Genomic DNA, 24,996 nt, shown 5'->3' with positions numbered 1-24,996 from the left:
TACAAGGTAGTAATTGCCTACCCCATCCCTGGACTATTGGTTTTGTCTGAACAGTTGGGTTTTCTGCATCACAGAGGAAAAGCTGAGCTACACAATCCTGTTTCTCAGGACATGGTTGAGGGTGAGCACCACCTAGAGTCAAAGTTGTAACTCGCAGTTCACCTACACCAGTTGCTTTGGTTTTTAATTCTCACTGCTCTGTTACTTATTCCAAACCTCTTGTAGACAGACTTTGTTTCAAGTGCACACATCCTTCAAGACATAGTTCTGGATCTCTGTATTCTTTATCGAGAGTGGTTATTAGCTGTCTGTGCAATAGGTGAGAAGTGACTGTAGTTTAGAAATGGTTTTCATTTTCTTCCAAAAAAAACAATTTAATTGGCTTTTTTCCCTCTCATTCCTGAAGGAAATACAACTCATTATAGAGTTGGACAATCACTGAAAAGTGCAGAGTGAAGGCATTCCATCTGTTTTTTTCCTACAGAAAATCACTCAAGAGGCATCCAGTATTAACATTTTGGTGAATTTTTTTCTTGCCTTTTCCCCACAAAATATATAATTCATGAATACATTTAAATTTGAGATTATATAAGTTTTTTTTTCCTGTTTATTTCACAAAGCATTATATTGCAAGCATTTCCCCAGTGTCATCCAAAAATTAGTTGGAAACTTAAATTTCAGTACTTGAGTAACTGGTCCACTTTGTGGTTATTTCATACTCTGCTAATCAACCTCTGTTGTTGTGTATTTAGGCTGTTTTATGCATAGACTGGTAACGAAGAGTTATTTTGTTGGGTCCATATTATGGTTGTGCTGTATGTCTATTTTAATAGCTTGCACTTTTCATTTCATATAACAAACATCAGCATGTTTCCATGTTAATGTACCTTTTTTGTAAGCATAAATTTTCATGGAAAATGAACTATCCCTTCATTTTCACTTTTAAGTGCCCCCGCTGATACGGGCTTCCAAAAAACAATGCCTTTTGCTAAGCCCTCTTTCCTGCCTCCTGTTACTTTCTCACCTGTTCTTTCTCATCCTTTCACTGGGTTGATCCCACGCTGAGTCCTCTTCCTCCCTTTATTCTGGCTGCAGGTAAATACAGGTATCTCCTGGGCTTCTCAGGTGGTGTTAGTGGTAAAGAATCTGCCTGCCAACACAGGAAGTACAAGAGATGCGTCAGGAAGATCCCCTGGAGAAGGAAATGACAACCCACTCCAGTATTCTTGCCTGGGAAATCCCATGGACAGAGGAGCCTGGTGGGCTACCGTCCACGGGGTCTCAGAGAGCCAGACCTGACTGAGCACACACACACGTGTCACACAAGCCCCTGGTCAGTCACTGATGTTCACCATCTCATCTTGCCTTACGCCCTCTTCTCCTGTGTGTTGTTTTCCAATCTCTGACTTTTTTTTTCCAGGTTAATTTCTTTCATTTTCCCTTCTGTTACTGCTCGAGGGGCTATCTTGTACAAGTTCTAGATGAAAATACAAGTTTTTTTTGCAGGGGAAGGAGAATGCAGTGGCCAGCCAGGCGCTTACGTCTCCTTCCTCCTGTTTCTGATGGCAGGTGGATCTCGGTGCTGACGAACAGCAAAGAGGAGGCGCTCACCATGGCCTTCCGGGGGGAGCAGAGCACAGGGGAGAACAGCCTGGAGGACCTGACAAAAGCCATCATCGAGGATGTGCAGCGGCTCCCGGGCAACGACGTCTGCTGCGACTGCGGCTCTTCAGGTATTCTTGCTCAGGGTGTAAGTGAGCGAGCCGTTTGAACGCCTTGTCTCTTTACGGCCAGATACATGCCCAGCACATATTCCCAACTCAAGTGGTTCCCACCTCCGAGTGCGGTCACCCATGCTGTTTGCTCCATCTGGGACATTCCCCCCACCAGCACCACCCTGTTCTCCTTAAATAGCACCTGCCAAAATGCCCCCTGTCCTGGAAGGTCCAGTTGGATAAGCGTTACGGACGGAAAGGGGAGACCACTGGACGTGGAATCCGTCACCCTGGGTTCGAATCACCAGCCCGCTCCTCAGAGTCTAAACCACCTTCTGCCAGCTCCCCAACTAGTCTGATCTGCAGTTTCCTCGTCTGAAAAGTAGGATGACAAACTTTAGCTGTTATGAGGATGCAATGGAATGGTGTCTCTGAAATTGGCTGAAACACTATGCCTTTCTTCCTTTCTGTTTCATAAAACCTCCCCAGCCTTCTATCACACGGGTGTCACCTTCCTCCAGATTTGTGTGCTCAGATGGCGTCTGTTTTGTTTCCATATTGACCCTGCGTGCGTGCTTAGTCGCTCAGTCGTGTCCAACTCTTTGCGACCCTGTGAACTGTAGCCCACCAGGCTCCTTGTCCATGGGATTCTCCAGGCAAGAATACTGGAGTGGGTTGCCATGTCCTCCTCTAGGGATCTTCCTGACCCAGGGATCAAACTCACATCTCTTATATCTCCTGCATTGGTAGGTGGGTTCTTTACCACTAGCAACACCGGAAAGCATATTGACATTAGCTAACATTTATCCAGCGCTTACATTATAGTAAGGGTTGTGGCAGTTGTTTTGCTGGTCTTTTCTTATTCAGTCCTCACAGGAGGTCTCTGAGCAGGATAACTGATGTTATCCCCATTTCACAGATGACAAAACTGAGGGACTGGAGAACTTGAGTGACTAGCCTGAAGTCACGCATCTGGTAGGGCTCAGAACATCAGCCTGCAAACCCATTCTTAAGCATTACGGCAGACTTTTTAAATCGTTTTACTAGTGCAAATGGGCTCTTCTATACAACAGGCCATAAGCCCCTCAGAGGCAGGCCTCAGGTTTTCTACTTGCGTGCACGTGTGTGACACTGCCTCGCACAGTGTCAGGATGGCAGAGGAGCAGTAAATAGAAGCTGCCACAGACAGAGAACCCTGAAGATTTGGGCCACAGAAATATTCGCTCCACTGTTCTAGGGTACTTGGGGGTTGTAGGAGAAGCTGTCTTATACCAAGAGATGCTTGCAAAGAAGCCATACCCAGGAAAACAGGTCAAGGCGAGTTAACCAAGTGTGAAGGTTAACGATGGCCGTAGAACCCAGTCCCTTGTGAGCTGTACTGAGAAGTCCTTTATCAGGATGTTTCATAGGCCTCACATTTTCACAAAAACAAAGCACTGAATTTTGTTTTCAGCTCAGTATTGAAGAGATATTTTTCAAATTTGTCTTAAGAAAAATTTGCTCTCTGACAAGCTGTTAGTTTTAAAAATAGCTGCTACCTTCCATCTAAATCTTTCCCTTATAAATTTAAAAAACTTTACTACTGTTGTAGCTTCCTCTGTAACTAGCATACTAAAATTGGATGTCATGTCTTCAAAATCCCTTCCACAGAACCCACCTGGCTGTCCACCAACTTGGGTATCTTGACCTGTATAGAATGTTCCGGCATCCATAGAGAAATGGGGGTTCATATTTCTCGCATCCAGTCTTTGGAACTAGACAAATTAGGAACTTCTGAACTCTTGGTAAGTAGTGACCCGTCATGAATACATTTAATATATTGCTTTGGGGTGTTTTGGTTTCTGCTGAGTACAAACAATTCTAATTCCTGAGTTCAGTGAGTTTGCATAGACTTTTTTTTTTCTTTTTTCTTTTGCATAGATATTTAAAATGTAAATTTTGAGGTATGTAACATTGACTGTTTCTGTTTCCTGAAGAACTGGCGAATCATGCATTTCTATAATTAGCTTGACAAAAACCAGCTCTTTTCTTCCGGGATAGCCTGTTTCAAAGTTGCTTTTTTTTTTCTTTTAGAATTAGTATTTATATGATGCACTATCATAACAGTAAAGGGAGTTAGATGTCAAACTCATGTGTTCAGTTTCTCTAGTGTCTTACGTTTTTCAAAAATAATGGCTAAAGAGTTTTTCTCTTTTTTCTGTTTGTAAAAGTACACATGAATTAGGAGTGGCCTATTAGCCACTGTCATAAACCAACCACTCCTTAACCCATAACTTCTTCAGGTAGTCAGAAAAAAATTGTGTGCAGTTGTGGTGCTCAGCTTTGTGGTACATAAAGGACACCCTCATCAGGTCCAAGTTAAATTGGTCCCACAGTTCACCAAATAATAGGGGGAGGCGCATTCAGCGTCTCCTATAATGCCTTATGGTCATCAGCCCCGTCTTGCCTAATTGGAACCTGGTGCCTATGAGAAAATCTTTATACTAAGGTTGCGAGGGTTTGAAGCGAAACAGGGCCTCTTCTCCTCGGACAGGAGAGACTCCTGAGCAGAACCTGAGGGAGCCTGGGGCCCAGAAAATCTGAAGTCTAAGCATTCATTAAGCAGCGATGGTCTGTCTTGTGTTGCATGAGCCCCTTGATTTAGAAAATATGGTACTTATTCACGGCTCCCTATTCACTTCATCATTTTAGAGAAGAGACTCAGACCTAATACCTGCAACATTCTTTAATACGAAGGTGGTGTCAGTCCCTCTCCTTGACTTGGGTAAATGAAACCCAGTTTGACAGTTTGAAATAGGACGAGCCCAAATCCTAAACACTTAAATACGGTAAACCCCAGAGACCTGATCACGTGGATGTTTCTTCGCATCGATCCCCAGGTTATCCGAGTGACCAAATGACCAAATTTGTCCTGAAAAACACATTTTCTTGGAAGGGTCGTGAAAAGTCAAAGTGTTAGTTGCTCAGTCATGTCCACCTCTTTGTGACCCCGTGGACTGTAGCCTATCAGACTCCTCTGTCCATGGGAATTCTCCAGGCAGGAATACTGGAGTGGCAGGCATTCCCGTCTCCAGGGGATCTTCCTGGCTCAGGGATCAAACCTGGGTCTCTTGCGTTGCAGGCGGACTCTGCCATCTGAACCACCGGGGAAGCCCGAGAGACTGACTGCCTGAATGTTTCTTTGCATTGATCCCTAAATTATCGATTAGTGACCAGAAGCCCCTCAGGACAAATTTTCTTGGAATGGTCTTGAACCTAGAAGCAAAATTTTTCCTGAGGCCTCTTCATTAATTACCTGTAGCATCTTAATTTGTACCCCAAATATAAAGGAATCCTACACTCTTCTCTGGCTAATAAGAGTAAATCTGCTTTATCTAAAAATGAGTCATGATGGTAATTGAAAAGTTTTTGCTTTAAGCAGTAGCATTTAACCTCATTCATATGAGATTCATATCTGGAACCTGCTGTTTAATCTCAGACTGTGTGTGTGTGTGTGTAGGACCACATCCTATTCTAGTCGAACATTTATCACATCGGGTTTGTGAAAATCATTGGTTTTCTTATCCGTGGTTCCACCAGTCCATTATCTCCCATGACGGGGAGCACTGTTTACTCATCTCTGTGTTCCAGAACTCCTCTCAGAAGCTCACTGTCCGGCACGTAGTATATGCTCAGGAAATTATCTCTTGACCAGATGGAAGAATGGTCTGTATTCTGAATCAATTGAGGGAAAATAATACATTCAGAAATCTCAAAAGCAAGTAATAGTAATCTCCTAAACTAGTAGTAACGCATTCGCTCTGCTGTGTTTTGTTTATGTTACAGCTGGCCAAGAATGTAGGAAACAATAGTTTTAATGATATTATGGAAGCAAATTTACCCAGTCCCTCACCAAAACCCACCCCTTCAAGTGATATGTAAGTATTTCTAATATACTGAATTCTTTACTGTTCTATAATTGTTCTTCTACCCTTCCCCAAACTTCTTCGTGGCTATGGCATTCTTCCCCACCATAGGAAACCTCATTATGAGGAAAAAGCAGAGCAAAGTATTTCTGAAATTATTATTCAATTGCTTCAATTGTGTCCGACTCTTTGCGACCCCATGGACTATAGCCTGCCAGGCTCCTCTGTCCATGGGATTCTCCAGGCAAGACTACTGGAGAGGGTTGCCATTTCCTCCTCCAGGGGAATCTTCCCAACGCAGGATTGAACCCACGTCTCCTGCGTTGGCAGGCGGGTTCTTTACCACTGAGCCACCTGGGAAGACCATTTCTGGAATGCGCCAACTATTTTTGCCATCACCTTTCCCTAAGTAATTGTGGCTGCTCTGTGGAGGATAAATCTTCATAAGGACAATTAATGCTTAATCATCACATGTTGTGGTAAATAAGAGACATACCAAAGCAATGCGAGATTCCTATCAGATTGGCAACAATCCAGATGCTTAACAGCCTGCTCAGCCAGACTGTGGGAAAACAGGCATCTCTGCTCCTGTGTTGTTGGTGGGAGTACAAACGGAACACCAGCCACAAGGGGAAATTAGACATGTTTATCATAATTATAGATTTATTTACCCTGACTCAGCAGCTGCCCTTCTGGGAAGCTGTTCCTGTTCTGTATTAGAGAAAGATTAGGAGCAAAGCAGATGTCTATCTAAGAATCCCTTGGACTGCAGGAAGATCAAACCAGTCCATCCTAAAGGAAATCAACCCTGGATATTCACTGGAAGGACTGATGCTGAAGCTGGAGCTCCCGTACTGTGACCACCTGATGGGAAGAGCTGACTCACTGGAAAAGACCCTGATGCTGGGAAAGACTGAGGGCAGGAGAAGGGGGCAACAGAGAATGAGATGATTGGGTGGCATCACCGACTCAATGGACATGAGTTTGAGTAAGCTCTGGGAAATAGTGAAGGACAGGGAAGCCTGGTGTGCTGCAGTCCACTGGATCGCAGAGAGTCAGACACGACTTAGTGACTCCAACCACAATATATGCCCTGTGTCCTTCACAGTAGTGACAGCCAGGGAAGCCTGCCATGCTGCAGCCCATGGGGTCGCACAGAGTCGGGTATGACTGAACAACAAACAGACAGAGTCCATAGTGTGGCCACACAGCGGAACCCCTTGTAGATATAAAAAGGAATAAGGGAGCTTCTCCTGTCCTGATCCGGGATGATCTCCAGAATGACTGTCAAGTGAAAACATCAGGGTACAGAGCAGCCATCACTGCATGCTGCCCTTGGAGCAGGGAAGGGTAGAGGGCATGGGAGCAAGTGCATATAGGCGCACCTTAAACCCCAACCCAGAATCACTCTCCAGACTCAGGAACCAAATTTTGGGGACATCTCCTGATTAATCCCTCACTTTTGAACTCTTGCTATTCTGTCTGGACTCAGGCACCAAAGTGATTTGAACAGTGAAGAACACACATAAACATATACATTTATTTTAACTTGGATCTGCTTAAAGAAACACGGGCAAATACCCAGGAAACTAATAAAAGTCCTTCCTCTGGGGTGGGCATAGACATGAGACCCCCTGAGTAAACACATTATTGTCGAGTCATGTGACTCTTTAAACCTATTCAAAAGGGTTTACGTTGACTTTAAACTTTAAAATTCTAAATCCTGTGGATAAATAGGAAGAAGAGAGATTTAATTCTGACTCAAGTGATCAGAGAAGCAGACACCAGCCTCGGTGTTTTGCCAGCCCTTCTCGGGTGTTATTCAGGCACCAAATTTGCAAAGCACTAAAATTATTATGGTGCTCATTCGATGAACATGCTTTTTCAGTCTGAAATTGTGAAATGCAATCTTCCAGAAGGCCTTTTGGCAGTTGTCTTTTCTTTGAATTCGACGAATGCATATTGTATATTTAGTCTGCGCTTTGTATTATGTTAGATGCTGGGGATCTGGCAAAGCACAAAACTAGGTATAAATCCTGTCCTCGGGACACCGGGGTACTAACCAGAAAATTAAACAATAGATTGTTTACTCATAGCTGTGGTTTAAGTGTCAGAGAAGAGAAGTCAAGGATGTTGGGGGCATGTATAATACCCGAAGCTAATCTGGGGGGCGTGTGGTTTAACAATGATGTCCAACCATCATCCTACCACAAAAACTGCTTGCATGTCTTTTTTCCACACTAATGAGCTCATATTGCACTTCGAAACAGGGCTTTCAGAAGCTAGTTTGATTACAAGACAACCACAACCAAATACAGTCCGGGATTACTTCACAAATGTGGTAACAGTAAATGTTCAGCTCATACACAGCCCAGTCTTGCTCACAGCAGCATTTTTTAAGTGTTTACGTGACCCAAACCTTGAAGGCGTTACTTTAGGATAAATTTTCTAAGAGCATGGATTTTTGTTTCCTACTGCTCACGTGAGAGGCAGCATTGGCCTGCCTTCCCCTTATAAGAGCTCGTGATTCTCTGAATCTCTCACGTAGACTCAGGAGCCAGACTCCATGAATTAGAGCCCTCTTGGAAAGCGGAAAGCACCTGTTAGGTACTGTATGTTCTTTAATTCAAAATATACCGGTGAGTTACTGTCCTCATTTTCAGATGAAATAAACAAAAACTGAAGATTAAGTAGTTTGACCAAAGTTACATAGCTGGTATGCTGTAGGACTAAGATTGGAACTCCAAATCCATTCATTGTGTTTTAATTAATGGGCTCACGTAAAAGGAAAATTCAAAAGTTGAGTTCAGGCACGTCTGTATCCAAGATGTCAGACAGCATCACCTGGACCCTAGCTCACTCTCCTGACTCTTGTCTCTCCTTTCCTCTGAGCCAGTGTCAACGTCAGCCTTTCCCCAAAGGTGGCAGTCTGGGCACTTAGGTCATAGACTCACCCCTGCAGCTGGGGAGGCAGGCTCAGAACCATCTGAACCGAAGCAGAGGAGGGATGGGTGCCGGTGAGAAGGAGAAATGCTGCACCAGGCCCACCCCCACTCTGGGCATGTTGTCCACAGCAGGAAGAACCACCATCTGTCCCCCTGGAGCTCCGCGCATGGCCTGTGGGAGGCGCTGCAGCGACAGCCTCGTGGAGCCTCAGTTTCCCATCAGGTTCTTCATTCTGTCTCTGCCGCAGTCAGCTTGATTTAAACCTAGTCGGCTGGAATGTTGAAGAGAAGTGTGTCTTAAATGAAATAACTCTTCACAGAACTGTCTGTCAGAAAAAATTTGAATCTTTTCTTAGTTCTTGGAAAATAAAAAAATCTCAGTTCATTTTGTTTTGGTCTATTTTAGGACTGTACGGAAGGAATATATCACTGCAAAGTATGTAGATCATAGATTTTCACGGAAGACCTGTTCATCTTCATCAGCTAAACTGAACGAATTGCTTGAGGCCATCAAATCCAGGGATTTACTTGCACTAATTCAAGTCTATGCAGAGGGGGTGGAGCTAATGGAACCGCTGCTGGAACCCGGACAGGTAACAGCCTCCCCAAAAGCAGGGTGAGGAGGGATGTGGAAAGCCAGTTTAAAAGAGGACGTCATAACAGCACAGAGTGAGGTGACACATTAAGTGACCATGTCTAAATCAAGACAATTTGAGAGTGAAAGGGGCTGCTATTAATAACTGCTTTGAGGCAACTGGACATAAACAAAGCCTGCCTAGGCAAACCAGGACATCTGATCACCCCATTTATACTTGTTCTTTCCTTTTAGGAGCTTGGGGAGACAGCTCTTCATCTTGCAGTCCGAACTGCAGACCAGACATCTCTCCATTTGGTGGACTTCCTTGTACAAAACTGGTACAGTTTTAGTTTTCTCTGAATGTGCATTGTGAGTTGACACAAACAGCCCTCTTCATAGCCTGGATCAGAACTCGGCAATTTTTTTCTGTAAAGAGCCAGATACTATTATAGGCTTTGCAGGCCATGAGGTGTCTGTCACAGCCATTCAATGTTGCCATCATAGTGTGAAAACTGCCATGATCAGTATGTAAACAAGTGAGCATGGCCATGTTCTAATAAAACTTCATTTAAAAAACAAGCAGAGGGCCAGATATGGCCCATGGCCTATAGTTGGCCAACCCTTGGCCTAGATAACTGTAAAATCTTTTCTCTGTGTCCAAAACCTGCTACTTAAGGGAGGTTGAAAGAGAGGAGACTTAACAGCACAATAAAACACTGTGAGTTTTCATTGTTCATAAATTTAGTATGTGTGGCTGACTCAATTGCTAATTCAAATTTAGGACATAATAAGAACAGTATTGAGCACAGGATGTTTGGGCTTGTTGAATTCTTTTTTTGGTAGTTCTGTAATCAGATTAGGAAGAGGAATTGGAGCTCATTCAAAGGAGAGTGATCAAAATAGGGGATTTGAACCCACATTCAAAGAACAGTGTCTTCGTTCTTCAAGGCAGATTGTAACTCCCAGCCTCTTCTGTAGAGGTGGTTCAGCGCAGTGGTTCATACCATTGGCTCCAGACACACTGCCTGTGTTCAGATCCCTACTCCATCATCTGTGTCTTGGTAATCTCGAGGACTTCATCCTCTGTAACTGTTTTCGTCTGAAAAATAAAGGTGATAATATACCCACCCCTTAAGGTGGTTGTGAAGATTAAGTGAGCTAATATGTATAAGAGACGTGTGTCTGTCCTAAACACAATAGGCACTCCAAGAGTGCTGGCCATTGTTGTCATTATGCTGCTTATAAATTCAGGTGTCATGCTAGAAACATCATCGTCTTCCCTGCCTCTAAGAAGTAGGTCTCAAATTTGACTCAGTGGTTAGCATGGGTAACAGTGGTTCATCTGTTCTAAGTTACGGAGCAAGTCATTTTTTCCCGAATGCTGTCGTTTCTCAGTGGGAACCTGGATAAGCAGACGGCCCTGGGGAACACGGCCCTGCACTACTGCAGTGTGTACAGTAAGCCAGAGTGTTTGAAGCTGCTGCTCAGGAGCAAGCCCACCGTGGACGTCGGTGAGTGTGGGCGGGTGTCTCTTCACAGCTGCAGTGAGGGGCTTCACGGGAGAGGCAGGGGCTAAGACTCCACGCTTCAGTGCAGGGGGTGAAATTTCCATCCTGGGTTGGGAATTAAGATCCCACATGCTGTACAGTGCAGCCAAAAAATAAAATACATTTTTTTAAAAGGGGAGAAAGAATAACCACTGTAAGAGCATTCAGTCTGCTGAAACTGAGACATGCCCATTCCGTTGTACACTTAGTCTTGTTCTTTGCCTTTTCAAGATGCATCTTAGATAATCGTGCAAATGTATTCCCCCTGTTTCAGTTAATCAGGCTGGAGAGACCGCCCTGGACATAGCAAAGAGACTGAAAGCCACTCAGTGTGAAGACCTGGTAAGCCGAATGGGAAATGGGTTAGACCCTCTGCCTTAAGAAGGGTGTTCTGAAAAACCAAGACTGGGGGTGAGAGAAGCAGATTTTCTGAGGAGGAGGTGAGGTGGAGGACACAGGCTAAAGTAATGCAGACCAGCACTAAGGCTACATTTTAAAAAACAGTGAAGTGATAAATTCTTCATCCACGTCTTTTCCGTGCAGTTACAGTGTAGCACCTAAAAGGCATCTGAGAGGTCTTGTTACCAGCCAGAGTTGTTGATTGAGGTGCTGGGGATATTTTTGTTGTTTGGGGGTTTCTTGGGGGGACCTACAAGGATGTCCCAAAGTACTGCTTTTTCTTATTTGCCAGGACATTAGTCTTTCTCTGTAGCTAAATAATTATTTGAGAACTTCCCTTGCAGTCCAGTGGTTAAGATGCCAAGCTTCCACTGCAGGGGGCCTGGGTGTAGTCCCCGGTTGGGGAACTAAGATTATGCAGGCTGTCCCCAAAAATAAAATGAAATAAGATAATTTTTTTTAAAAAATAGAATTATTTGGGAAGCCAGTTCCAAAAATAGGGCAAGTAAAGCTCAGAGTGTAATGATTTCCATCTTGTTCAATGCCCTGCCCTGCACCTTCTATGTACACACTCATCTCTAGTCCCACTAGTTCTTGCTTAGACCTCTGGGCCTTTGCATAGAGCATGATTCTCTTAGCCACAGAGAAGGGTAAGACAGGAAGGATAAGTGATGCTCCCTGGAGTTTCTGCCAAGTGCCCAGGCCCAGCAGTTGTCCTTCTTTATTTTTTGTAAGAATCCTTTGAGGAAGTTGAGTCACTCCTGCCCTGTTTTATGACTAAGAAAGTGTACCCCGAGTGGAACCAGGGCCATCTGACTTTAGAGGCAGACCTTTCAAACTTTTCTGACTCCAGTTTTGCCCTCCAACAATTTACAGTTGTAAATTCTTGGGATGCATATTCATAATGTTAAGAAAACTTTTCATTTCGAAGAAAAGTCATCCAAATTAGAAAGGCTCTGCCTGTAATTCTTGGCACTACCTCTCAGGTCTGTCCCATTTGTGTAATCAGAGTTTTGCCTGCATCGCAGCCACTGGTGATTAATCTGAAACCAGGAATGAGGTGGAAGCTACTTGGCGTTTATATAATGTCAGGGTGTCTCACCTTTAAATTGAAACGGTTCCGCCTGCTGTCACTTTCAGCTTTCCCAGGCTAAATCTGGAAAGTTCAATCCACATGTCCACGTGGAATATGAGTGGAATCTTCGACAGGAGGAGATGGATGAAAGTGATGACGACCTGGATGACAAAGTGAGTGGAGATGATGCCTCAGAATTCCAGTGCTGCTCTCGGGTTTTCTCCACTGTGCAGATAAGATCCATTTTCTGTGAGGTTGATTTTGGTCTCATGACCTGACTTACCTGTGCAGGACCAGGTGACTCTCTGCGCCACTGAAGTTCTAAATCTGGAGGTTGCATGGGTGCCGTTGCTGTGGAACTTCCAACAGGGGTTGGAAGTGTCTGGAATCCGAGAGGTTGGGCTTAGGTGTGCAGGCCTGAGTCATCAACATGTGTCGTTCAATTGCTCAGTTGTATTCGACTCTTTGAGACCCCGTGGACTACACCACGCCAGGCTTCCCTGTCCTTCACCATCTCCTGGAGCTTGTTCAAACTCATATCCACCAAGTCAGTGATGCCATCCAACTCTCTCATCCTCTGTTGCGTCCCTTCTTCTCCTGCCCTCAATCTTTCCCAGCATCAGAGTCTTTTCTAATGAGTCTGCTCGTTGCATCAGGTGGCCAAAGTATTGGAGCTTCAGCATCAGTCCTTCCAATGAATATTCAGGGTTGGTTTCCTTTAGGATTGACTCGTTTGATCTCCTTGCAGTCCAAGCGACTCTCAAGAGTCTTCTCCAACACCACAGTTCAAAAGCATCAATTGTTTTAACTGATGTTAATAAGTCATCAATGTTAGCTGGCAGTTACGGCCACAGGCATGGGTGAGGTTCCCTCCCAAGAGGATGCAGAATGAGAAGGGGGAGGGTGGTGGAGAGCGTGGACATCAAAGGGCTGAGTGGGAACAAACAGTTAGCATAGATTACAGATGGATTCACTGTCCAGACACTGGGGAACTGTCCTGCACAGGGGAGGTATCTGTGGATAAGGTTATATCTGTGAGACTTAGCGAATTTATGGTTGTTAACAGAAAGGAGGGATGGGGGAAGGGACAGTTAGGGAGTTTGGAATGGACACGCACAGGCTGCTGTATTTAAAATGGATCACCAGCAAGGACCTGCTGCAGAGCGGGGGGAGCTCTGCTCAGGCTTAGTGACAGCCTGGCTGGGAGGGGAGTTTGGGGAGAATGGATACATGTATGTGTGCGGATATGTATACATGTATGTGTGTGAGTCCCTCTGCTCTTTTATCGAAACTACCACAAGGTTAATCGGGTATACCCCCAATGCAAATTAAAAATTAAAAAAGATTAAGTCTGTAACCTTACGCTTCTGAATACTGTGAGCCCTCACAGGCATGTCCCTAGGGGGACCCTGGTGATGACAGGAGTCAGACGTGAACTCTTTAGATGTCTTCTTGTGCTGTGTCACGACTCTTTAAGTTTTCATGTGACTGATTCCCGATGGGCAGAGCCACGGGAACCCCATCCCCTCCTGAGCCTGCCCTGCCCACGTCCCCCGGACACCTTGATTACGGCTGACCCCCCGCACTGTTGTTTCACTTGCCAGCCGAGCCCCATCAAGAAGGAGCGCTCCCCCCGACCACAGAGCTTCTGCCACTCGTCCAGCATCTCCCCGCAGGACAAGCTCTCACTGCCGGGCTTCGGCACGCCGAGGGACAAGCAGCGACTCTCCTACGGCGCCTTCACCAACCAGATCTTCTCCGCAAGCACAGACTCACCCACGTCACCAATCGCGGAGGCGCCCCCGCTGCCTCCCAGAAACGCCACGAAAGGTACGAGCCTTGGGACGGGCCGTGTGACTCCATCCTCAGAGCTGGGAACCCACCCAGCTTTGAGGTCAGAATCTCGGGGTGAGTGTGAGCAGCAGGGCTGTGACGTCAGGGCGCCTTGAAACAGGGACCCTACCGTCTGCTGCGTTACAGCCGAGAAATAGCATTACGGGCACGCCTCGTGCCTTGTCTTATGTGAACCTCACAACTTCCCGTGAGGTGTGTGCTTTTGTGCCCATTGTACAGATGAGGAAACTGAGGTAGAGTGACTCACCCAAGGTCGTGCAGCGGTAAGTGGTGGAGTTGAGGGTCCATCCAGGGTCACATGGCTCCAAAACCAGTGCTCTTTGCTGTGTAATACAGGGTGGGATTTCCATTCTTCTTTGAGAAGTTTCTTTCCTCGACACTAAAATGTAATAACAGTGATAGTTAATAGTTACGAAGCTCTTGCCTCACGAGTGACCCTAAACCCAGAACCTCTTTTTCCACGCTCACAGAATGAGGTGCGTAGGACAGCTGGTGGCACCAGGCAGACGGGGCCCTGGTTCAGGGAGGCTGAGTCACTGCCCTGAGGGTCTCGGCGGCTGGGGTCCTCACCCAAGTGCTGTGTGACCCCAACCCACATTCCCGTGCGCTCTGATGAGGAGTGGTTTTTCCGTGAGACGCCAACCAGGGCAGGATCTTATCAGAGGAGGGTTACTGTGCTGGGAGTGACAGTCTGCAGATTCCCCACCCCATTTCTGTAATCCGTAGAACACCCCGCCCAGAAAGTCCATGTATTCCCACCTACATGGGGACAGGTTGAGAAGCAGAAATGGTAACATTAAGGAGTCACCCTGCCGAGTGGCGGGGAGCTTCCCAGGTGGTTCAGTGGTAAAAGAATCCATCCGCCAGCGCAGGAGGCCCAGAGTTGATCCCTGGATCAGGAAGATCCGCTGGAGAAGGAAACAGCAGCACACTGCAGTATTCTTGCCTGGGAAATCCCATGGACTGAGGAGCCTGGCAGGCCACAGTCCCTGGGGTCACAAGGAGTTGGACGCAACTGAGCGCCGCCCAGGGGAATCCGAGAGGTGCCCAGAGCTGGCGCTCCAGGTCTGGCCTTAGCCAGTGAATCCAAGTGCAGAATCCTGCCTGTGTGCTTGGCTTGTGGTCACGCAGGTTCAGGGGCTCCCCGGGCACAATGCCTTGCCTATTGGAGTCACACTGGGGCTCTTTTCTGGGGAATGTGAGCTTTATTCAAAACAGTGTTTTTTCAGAGCTTATTCTCCATTGAAATAGTGTTATAAATGGGAGCAGTGTTCTTAGACCCCAAATGGCCTCAGAGATTATAAAATAGTGGAGGAAGTTAAAATAAGACTTGGGCACGAACGGTGCCCATCAGAGATAACCCGTGACCAGAGCAGCAACAGGCTCATTCACCCGCCGGCGTGGTTCTTCCCATCCCATGCGTTATGCTGGAACGTACCTTTCACATCACTAGCAGGTCAGGGTGCAGGTGCTCCGTAAGAAGGCTGTATTGCCGCTCACCTCTGGGTGATGGTGTTCCCCATCAGGGTAGCAGTCTGCTCAGAGCAGTGTTCCTCTCTTCATCCTAAAGAGGACCTAATTGTGCTTACAAAAAAAAGTGATGATAGCCTCTCAGAGCCTCCAGGTCATTGAGAATCTTGAGGTCTACAGGAGGAAATGACACAGAGTCCTAGGAGCCAGGAGGCCCCCCTCACCTCCCTGTACCCCTTCCTGTAATTCTATCTCAAGGGGACGCAGAAACCCATAAAATACACTGACTGAACGCCAGAGTATGTATCTGTTGCTGCCTTGAATAAATTTCTCATTAGCTCTTTACCAAAGGCCCAGAAGACAAAGACCAGACTGACTTAATGATCCAGCTGCTGGATCAAGTGCTGAGAGACTGCCACGGCAGCCGTGGTCAGCTGAGGGTGGACTGCTCACCCCCTGCCCCCCAAAAATCCCGTTTTCGAATATAACGTCCCTCCCTGCTAAAATCAGGAGTGTTCTTCCAGGCCGTTCACAGCAGGACATCAGATTCCGAGCTGGAGAGAGACAAGAAGCCCGGCCCACCCGTGACTTGTAGAAAGGATTCGAAACAGGAGCCGCTTCTTGCGGTCAGCTTGGCTCACGTGCCCTTACGTGTGGGAAGGAAAGTGATCGTGTTTGCATGGCGTTCTCAAGTGCTAAGCGTGCCCCGCCCTGCTCCTTCTCACATTCAGCTCACCTTGCCGAGTTTCAGGCTCTTCGTCTGAAAACTCAGGATTGGGCGTCTGGCGGGGTCCTTGCTTAGAGTGTGAAGTCATATTCACAAAGTGACTGGCACAGCGTGGGCCTTCAGTATGTAGCACGACAGCCTATTTGGTCCTGCTGCAGATGTTCAGTTCTGCAAGTGTCCCGGGTCCTGGGAAGGTAGCAAAGGGTGGAGCTCGGGCTCCAGTGGACGAGAGAGGGGTGAGCTGGCCATCGGGGCAGCTGCGGGTGCCGCTGCAGGTTTGAAGAAAGGGTGGAGGAAGTCTCTCATCCACTCCCCCCTCTGCTCCTGCAGGGATGCTGTGAGTGAGCTGTCCCTGCATCCCCTGCACAGGTGTGCTCCGTCAGCGCTTGTTGCATGAATAAACAACAGCGGAATCAATGAAAGCACATCCCAGAAATGTGTGGCCAGAGCAAGGACGGGGATACTCAGAAAACTAACCCAGATGTCCTGGGGGCGTGACAGACAGTTGATCTGCTGAATGTGATAGACAGTTCGCCTGCAGGATGTTTATGCCCACACTCAGTTGTTTAAGCCTTTTACACCATTTCTCTGACTCTCTTTTGAGGTCTGTGGCAACAGAGAGGGGTGGCCAGGGAGGAGACCGCCCCCCAGGGGTCTGAAGGTGGCCGACCACCCTCAGAGTGTGAGTCAGGGAGCCTAGGAGATGTTTTCCCCCAGAGGGACATGATTCATATGCTGATGACTCTTAAGTTTCCCGGGATTTTTTTTTTTAATCTCATAGGAAGATAGCAACTTGAAAGGCTTGATTTTGATACTTCCCAGGGACCACTGTCCTTCATTCCAGTTGAATTTTCTAGGTTTTGGTTGGGGGTGGGCATTGTGGGATGGGAGATTTTTGTGGCCTGTTTTTTTCAGTCTCTCTCGCTCCTTTTTAAAGCATCACATGTGTCACCTTGCGCTGGCCGAGAGCACCTCTGTCATTCCCACCCTGGGCCGTGGTCACTGGCGCAGGCTGGCCAGCCCGGCCGCCTGACTGCCAGGGCGTGGAAAGGAAGTCCTTGCTGTGCGTCTTGCATAGAAGTATGTTTGAGGAAGCGTTAAGGAGCCAACCCTGAGCCCCTTGAGTTTGGCTCTTTGCTCTTAATATTCCCGGAAGGAGGTTGAAGGAGACGTGAACAGCTCTCGCGTGTCCTGTGATGCTGGGTCCTTCACAGCGTCTCGCCGCCGTGTTGGGACCGCGCCGGCTCCACGGCTGACCCACCATGGTTTCTCCACACGCTCCCTCCACCGCACTCTGCCTCCGTTTCCCCTTCTGAGCGAGGAGGTGTTTGTAGCTTCTTCCTTGTACACAGACAGTTCTTCTCTAAATGAAGATAGTGCATCTTTACCTATGTTTTAAGTGATGTAAACTCTCCTCTCTTTGAAGCTCCATACTGTGAAAACCATTAGACAGTGCTAAATTTTAAAAAAAGAAAATGCTAAATTTTTCATTCGCGTTGTCCAGAGTTGTCTGTATAACTCTGTCATTAGCTCCTGTCATTAACACATATGGCATGTTAGAATATATATATTATACTTCTATAGACAGTTTTCTGCCCAAAACTGTCAGGTTAATTTTTAAAGTCACCTTCTAGGTTTTTCTTTAAATTGAAATTTCAGAGGTGTACCTTTGGTCTCCTAGCATGGGGGGCCTCTGGGTTCTCTGTTTTATTAAGAACCAAAGGTACAAGGGCTTCCCTGATAGCTCAGTTGGTAAAGAATCTGCCTACTGTGCAGGAGACATGGGTTCGATCCCTGGGTTGGAAACATCCCCTGGAGAAAGGAAGGGCTACCCACTCCAGTATTCTGGCCTAGAAAATTCCATGGCCTATAGTCCATGGGGTCACAAGGAGTCAGACACAACTGAGTGACTTTCACTTTCTTTTCAAAGATACAAGGACACTGAGGAAGAATCCTCCCGACTTATACCGTGAATTTTGTCCGTAGGCTGTGCCCAGAACATGCCGGGCACTGAGAGAGGGGAGGACAGTGTGGCCCTTGCCCTGAGGAGGCTTCCAGCCTGGGGAGGAGACAGTGTGGGTCTGATGCTGGGTAGAGAGTGTGCAGTACCAGTCAGCCTGTGTGTGCAGAAATATTCATAGCCGCAGTTGCTCCAGGGCACAGGAGGGTTAGAGCAGGCTTCTGGATAAGGTCACACTGGAGCTGGCCCTTGACAGACGCTGAGGTGGAGGGACCGCAGGGGGTACCGTGGCTTCTGAGATACACAGCATCACCAGGCTGGTGAGCTTCCCAAGCCCTGGCCACGTGTCGGCCTCCGTGAGGGGCCTCCCCGAGCTGATGACCGGGAGAAGCTCTCGGCAGCACAGCTCAGGGCGTGTCCAGGGAGGCCGCTCAAGTTGAAGGCACGGGAAGAGTGTCCAACAGACAGGAGACCCAAGAGGCTGTTGGCAACGCAGGACCACAGCCCACCCACGCGGACCCCCAGCAAGAGCTGCGCTACACCCTGCCTCCTCGTGAAAGCCTTTCTAATAATGTAACCTCAGCGTTATTTATAGCAACTTTGTAAGTCTAGACCCATATTTTTAAGAAAAGTGTTGGCAGATAATTTGACATAATAGCCAATGTTAGTGGGCCCTGTGGTTTAGGGTGTTTTCTGCCTATTCCCACATGCCTCGGCTGCCCAAGTCCCTCCCCTCCCCACCTGTTAATCTTGCCTCCCTTTTGAGTATGTTTGATGCTGTGTCTACTCTTTCCTGTTCTCTTTTGTTTCAGCTTCCTTTTTTTTTTTTAATATATATTTTATTTATTTATTTGGCTGTACCAGGCTTAGTTGTGGCATGTGGGGTCTAGTTCCCTGACCAGGGATCGAACCCAGGCCTCCTGCTTTGGGAGTGTGGAGTCTTAGCCACTAGACCACCAGGGGAAGTCCCTGTTTTAGCTTTCTTTACCCTGCAGGAATTGCTTCTTTCCTGACTGGGCCAGTCCTCAGGTTTATTTCACTTAAAACATCGTTTTCAGTGCCTAAAGATGAGTTACTCATTTTGGAAATCTTTTGAGCTCTTTACAACTTGAAAAATTTTTGTCTGCTTCCCTGGGGTCTGATATAATGTTTTTCATCCTTTTTTAACTCATAACCTACCAGTCGGGAAGATTCAGTGGCACCTTCCTTTCTGTGGCTTCTGTACCAGAACGGTAGGTGGATCTGGGTATGTGTGTTTTCTGTGAAGGTAGATTACAGCATTGAATGTTTCTCTTCGAACTTCTAGCCACCCTCACTAGGTCCCCTCTCTCCCTGGTTTCTGCTCTGTCTCCCTAAGTGAGACATTCTATCTTCCCTAAGGATCACTAGCCTTAAAACAAGAGAAGTAGCAATTTATTCATCCATTTATTCGACACTGCATTATTAAATTCAGCTTACCAGGCCAGAGAAAAGCCTGACCTCGATAGAACCTGCAGCATGGTGGGGAAGGAGGCCGTGACAAGCAAGCAGAAAAGGAATAATTAGAGACTGTGGCAGCCGATGTGAAGAAAGTGAGGCAAGGCAGCCTGATGACGTGATGAAGGGAACATGAACCCCTACATTTTTAACATGATGATTCAGAAAGCTTGATTTTGCTTGGTTTGTGGTTGGTTGCAGGACTGCTCTGGTTTGCTCCCTCCTAAAATCACGTACACAGAGCGCTCTGCCCAGAGACATGGCCCCATTGGCCGTCTGTGTTTCCAGGCAGGATTTGGAACCCATTGAATGGCCTTTCAGATGCGCTACATCGAGAAGTCCCTAGGTGGCACTAAAGACGAGCCGCTGGAGAATCTCACCATTGTCTATTATCTATTCTCCATCTATTTCCAAGAGGAAAGTTACACTTCCTAGTACCGAGCGTTGTTGTTGCCGTTTGCATCAACGTGTGCTGAGCCCAGAAAATGCTGGCCTGGCTTTTAGGACAGGCCGAGCCCTTGCCAGCCCCAGAGACCTGCATCGTGGTCCAGCCGAGCCCCTCTCGGCTACCTAACCTTTATCACTCCAGCTCCACTTTCCTAGCTGCGAAATGTGGCCAGTGATACCTGACCCCAGGCTTCCCAGGTGGCTCAGTGGTAAAGAATCCACCTGTCAGTGTAGGAGAAGTGGGTTCAATCCCGGGATTGGGAAGATCCCCTGGAGAAGGAAATGGCAACCCACTCCAGTATTCTTGCCTGGAGAGTCCCATGGACAGAGGAGCCTGGTGGGCTACAATCCATGGGGTCGCAAAAGAGTTGGATACAACTTAGCAACAAGAACAATACCTGACCCACATGCCTCACAGAGTTGTTATGAAAATTGAGGGGAACACCATATAGGAACATATTTCAAAAACTGAGATGCCCTATGCAAACCCAAGGCTAAAGTAACAATGCCTGTATTGTTGCAAAAATAAAATCGTTTCTGAAACGGCAGTGACTGGTGTCATAATTAGGCATTGCTCTGGGGTAACAGACTTCCATCACATATCTGTCAGTAGGACTGAGAATAAATGCTACAGCCACAGGGTCATGTCATCCTAAAGCAAATGACCGTTTTCCTAAGCTGAGCAGTATTTACTTCAAGACAAGACTATCTCTGAAAGACAGGGGTTTAAGTCTGTGTTGGTACTGACCATAATTGATAATGGGATACAGCAGAGCTTGTTTTCCGAGGAAGGAGGCCAGCAGTAATTAAGCTTCTCTTTTAATACGTGGAATATAGAAGGCTCTTTTGGAGCCTCTCTGGGGCACCGGGTACCTACCCTCCTGCCTTAAACATTTGAGGTGGCAGTGTCCTTAGCTTTTTTCATTTCTTTCCTTTTTTTCTTCTTTCAATGTTTGTGCAAACTGTTGTTTAGTTAAATCATATACCTGGTAATAATCACGAAGAGAGGTTTGTCAAGGTGCCCAGCATCACCCAGGTGCCCAGGCACACAGCAGCCACTTCAGTGTCACTTGAAATAAAATTAACAGCATATATACTACTTAAAAATCCCTTTCTTTTCCTAAAAACATTAGAAATGGTAGTAATGGTTTGTGTGCGTGTGTGTCTGTGTGTGATGTTAGTATCATTATTGCTATCCTGTCATTACCTCTAGAGAAAGTGGAATCTTTTTAAAAACGTTGACTTGAAAGGGAGGGGATATATACACACATACAGCAGATTCACATTGTTCTACAGCAGAAACTAACGCAGCCGTAAAACAATCATGCTCCAATTTAAAAAATAAAATTAGGGTGTTTAAAACAATTTTAAAAACCTTTAGAAATCAGTGAAGCTTAAACAATTTATTCAAGCTTGCAGTATAATAGATGGTTTATGATTTCTGGGGTTTCCCTAGTGGCTCAGCCAGTAAAGAGTCTGTCTGCAATGCCAAAGACCCAGGTTTGATCCCTGGGACAGGAAGATCCCATGGAGAAAGAAATGGCAACCCATTCCACTATTCTTGCCTGGAGAATCCCATGGACAGAGGAACCTTGGTGGGCTACAGTCTACAGGGTTGCATAGGACATGAATAAGCAAATAACACTTTGCACCTTTGTGATTACCAGGACAGGTTAGAAATTGGAATTGGAGGGGAGAAGAGGGTTTTTGTGTTTCCCTTTTTTCCACGCAACCCTTTACATTAGAGCTTTCATTATTTATAAAAGTCATCAGAAAAGAGGAAAAAAAAAAAAACTTCTGGCCAAGTCTGCTGACTGGAAGAAGCAGTTGCAGTGGAGAGAAAACCCTGGTCTGAGGCCGCTTGGAGGTTTCGTCGGTTCTTTGCTCTTCTCTCCATTGACGTTGCTGGCAGTGCTGTGCGTCTTCTTCCTCAGTAGGTTTTGCAGTGGTTCCAGTGTTTATTGGTTTGAAATGGGTTTTTTGCATTGCACCCGAATGAGGATGTAAACCCAGTGGCATTCCATGTTGACTGACGTTTTGTTTCTTAACAGCAATTATTCTCCTTTTTAATTTTTTTACCAGCAATTTTTTAAAACCCTTCTCGTGGGTCACAGGGTGGATGGACTGGGCCATCCACAGGCTCCTGCTTCCGTCTCTCTGTATCATACCACATTCTGTGCTCGGGAGTAACCGCATACGGGCTGTTCTGTCTGCGAGACCGAGATTAACCTTCCTGCCCCGTTCGATTCCTTTCCAGGTCCACCTGGCCCACCTTCAACACTCCCTCTAAGCACCCAGACCTCTAGTGGCAGCTCCACCCTGTCCAAGAAGCGGCCTCCTCCCCCACCACCCGGACACAAGAGAACCCTGTCCGACCCTCCCAGCCCACTACCTCACGGGCCCCCAAACAAAGGCGCAGTTCCTTGGGGTAAGTCATCCTCAAGTCAGGGCCCAGGCTGCCTGGGGTCGGGCCGCCACGGGGCTCGGGGGGCAGTGGGCACTTAGCACGCTCAGCAGACGGAGGAGCCCGCACCCACGCTGGGCCAGGGCTTAGACACGTGTGATCGCGCAGCCTCCTATGGCCAAGAAACGTTTGGGAAAATATTTCTGTCACCACTTAGAAAGCTCAATGATGATAAGGTGCTGAGCGTTTCTTGTGCACCAGACACCCGCCAGGGCCTCGGTGGTCAGGCTCCTGTCTCTCCCAGCCCCCTTCCCCCTGCTCTCAGCCTCACTGCTCTGCTTTCACTTCTGGGCCCTCCAGGCTCTTTGCCTCCTGGGGCCATCTCCTCCCTGCAGCTCTGTTGTGGGCTTGAAAGCCTGGCTCCTTCTCGTCCTTCTCAAGCCTGGCTGTCCCCTCTAAGGGAGCCCCCATCCCCGTTTCCCTTCGGGCCTGGATCTCCGCCGACACAAGAATGTTTTATTATATGTGTTTGGTGTTTTGGTCTCTGTGAGAGCAGGGCCCTTGTCTATCTGGTTCTCTTCTGTGTCCACGGAGCCTAGAATCAAGCCAGGTAGTCAATAATCGCTGGAGAATAAATAAACCCACCCAGAGTCAGTAACTTACCATTTCTGTGACAACTGATGGCGGATAGCATATTTCCATCCACGAGGAGCGCCATTTCCAGCTCCATCTGCCTTTTTAGTTTGCCAGCCTGCCACCAACTTCAGTCAAGAGCCAGGCGTCCCCTGGGGCCCTGGCTCTGCGGGTTTACAGGTCCCACCTCCCCCTTCCAGCGTGTCGCCTTGTGGCTTTTTTGTTTGTTTCTCATTGCAACCGATAGGGAACTCAGCTGAACGCTTTTAAAGGCATTGGTGATTTGGCAGTTTAGTCGCCAAGTCGTGTTCGACTCTTTGTGACCGCGTGGGCTGTAGCCCACCAGGCTCCGCTGTCCATGGGATTTCCCAAGCAAGAATACTGGAGTGGGTTGCCATTTCCTCCTCAGGGGATCATCCCGACCCAGGGATCGAACCCAGTTCTCCCGCATTGCAGGTGGTCTGCTTACCAACTGATCCCCAGGAAAGGCCATCATTAAAGGCATTAAGTGTTCCAAACTTGGGGAGCTTTGGGGAACAGCCATGCTGCCGTCTGCAGACTGGCACACGCGTGAGCTGCATGTGGCTTGGAATGCCCCGGCGCAGGTGGGCTGTCTGTGCTCAGCCCTCCACTCTCCTCGCCTCGTGCCTGGGGTCTGGGCCTCTGCACACGCGTGCTCCAGGATGGAGATGAGTGGGAATGCGTGGGCAGTGTGTTCTTCACCGCCAGGCTGCCCTATGAGCCAAACTGTGGAAATGCTGGACCGGGGCGTCCAGCTGCGTGGGGAGGCTTCTCGGGGACTTCGCAGCGGGTGTTGAGTAGTCAGTTCCCAGTGAGACGAGCTGGGGGAGCCTTGAAGGGCACCGCCCAGGCACCCATCAGCAACACACAGGTCCCTGAGGCTGCCCAAGACTCCCCCACCCCTCACCCCACGGCCTTCGGGAGTCCCCAGGGTTCATCCAAAAGGACCTTGCCCCAGATAGCGTCCCACTGACGGTCACGAGTTTCCTGCAAGCGTTCCTACCACGAATCTCCGATTAACCTTCTTTGTGAATCTCATTAAGCTTTGATCCTGTTGTTCATTCACGTTCTCTTATTTCTCCATGAAGTTTATCATGCCTTACTCCATTGGTCTGCAGTTGAAATTTACTACATCTCTGTTTTCTGGCTGAAGAATCATCTCTCTCATAGGTTCCTTCCACCTGACTGAGCAGCGGGACTCGCAGCTGCCGTTCATCTTGTTTGGTTTTGGTTTTGGTGGTTTTGTTGGGGACGAGGGGCATTTTTCACTAAGAACAAGGTTCCCCCTTTATGAGACAGAGTCAGTGTCCTGGACAGTGAGCAGGAGGGAGCCTTCGAGCTTTGAAAACTTTGGGCTGCGAGCAGTCATCTGCCCTCCCCACCCATCACCACCTGCCAGAGCCACTCGCCTACCACCCGCCTCCAGGGACAAAGACAGAACCTGTCCATACAAAAGTGACGACTGTCCATGTCGCAGACGACCCCAGGTGGTCATTCCGTGACCATCGGGCCGTCTATCTGACGTGGTGTGTGTGCACATAGGGGAGACCTTCTTGCAGACACATGTAGGCTCAGGTCAGTGACAGGCCTCTCACCAGGCACGCTGAAGCGACTCTTAACTCGGGCCACATGCTTTATGTTGTCATCCCCACAGGTTTTATCTCTGCCTGTCTCCTGCTGACGCCGTGGTCCAGAAGCTGAAGGCAGGGCCAGACTCCTGTAAATAAAGCACACGGGGTGTCAGGTTCCCAGGGCGCGCTCACGGCGCCTGCAGCCTCCCTCCGGGAGCCCGTCTTCCCAGTGCTGTTTGTTGCTATTGTTCAGTTGTGTCTGACTCGGTG

General features: G+C 47.6%; 1 protein-coding gene and 1 long non-coding RNA gene across 3 annotated transcripts in view; one reads left to right on the top strand and one right to left on the bottom strand.

Annotated features, from left to right (window-relative positions):
• ASAP1 (ArfGAP with SH3 domain, ankyrin repeat and PH domain 1) overlaps positions 1–24,996 on the top strand; it is a 327,644-nt gene that overhangs the window by 281,225 nt on the left and 21,423 nt on the right. Inside the window, exons 16-25 of one of the 2 annotated variants that reach the window (XM_043483126.1) lie at positions 1,570–1,733; positions 3,366–3,499; positions 5,541–5,632; positions 8,972–9,158; positions 9,395–9,480; positions 10,538–10,653; positions 10,964–11,031; positions 12,229–12,336; positions 13,768–13,993; positions 22,355–22,525. In XM_043483126.1, the coding sequence (XP_043339061.1) occupies positions 1,570–1,733; positions 3,366–3,499; positions 5,541–5,632; positions 8,972–9,158; positions 9,395–9,480; positions 10,538–10,653; positions 10,964–11,031; positions 12,229–12,336; positions 13,768–13,993; positions 22,355–22,525 (1,352 nt within the window). The remainder of the gene's footprint in view (positions 1–1,569; positions 1,734–3,365; positions 3,500–5,540; positions 5,633–8,971; positions 9,159–9,394; positions 9,481–10,537; positions 10,654–10,963; positions 11,032–12,228; positions 12,337–13,767; positions 13,994–22,354; positions 22,526–24,996) is intronic. The other variant, XM_043483127.1, reaches the window with a different exon arrangement.
• Positions 12,867–15,784, bottom strand: LOC122450834. The gene is made up of 3 exons (XR_006272239.1): positions 15,456–15,784; positions 14,265–14,396; positions 12,867–13,177 (listed from the first exon to the last, which is right to left on the bottom strand). It is a non-coding gene; the product is annotated as an uncharacterized LOC122450834 (long non-coding RNA).

This window comes from Cervus canadensis, chromosome 12, assembly GCF_019320065.1.
Source record: "Cervus canadensis isolate Bull #8, Minnesota chromosome 12, ASM1932006v1, whole genome shotgun sequence".
NCBI lineage: Eukaryota > Metazoa > Chordata > Mammalia > Artiodactyla > Cervidae > Cervus > Cervus canadensis.
This window is presented reverse-complemented; position numbering and strand designations above follow the sequence as displayed.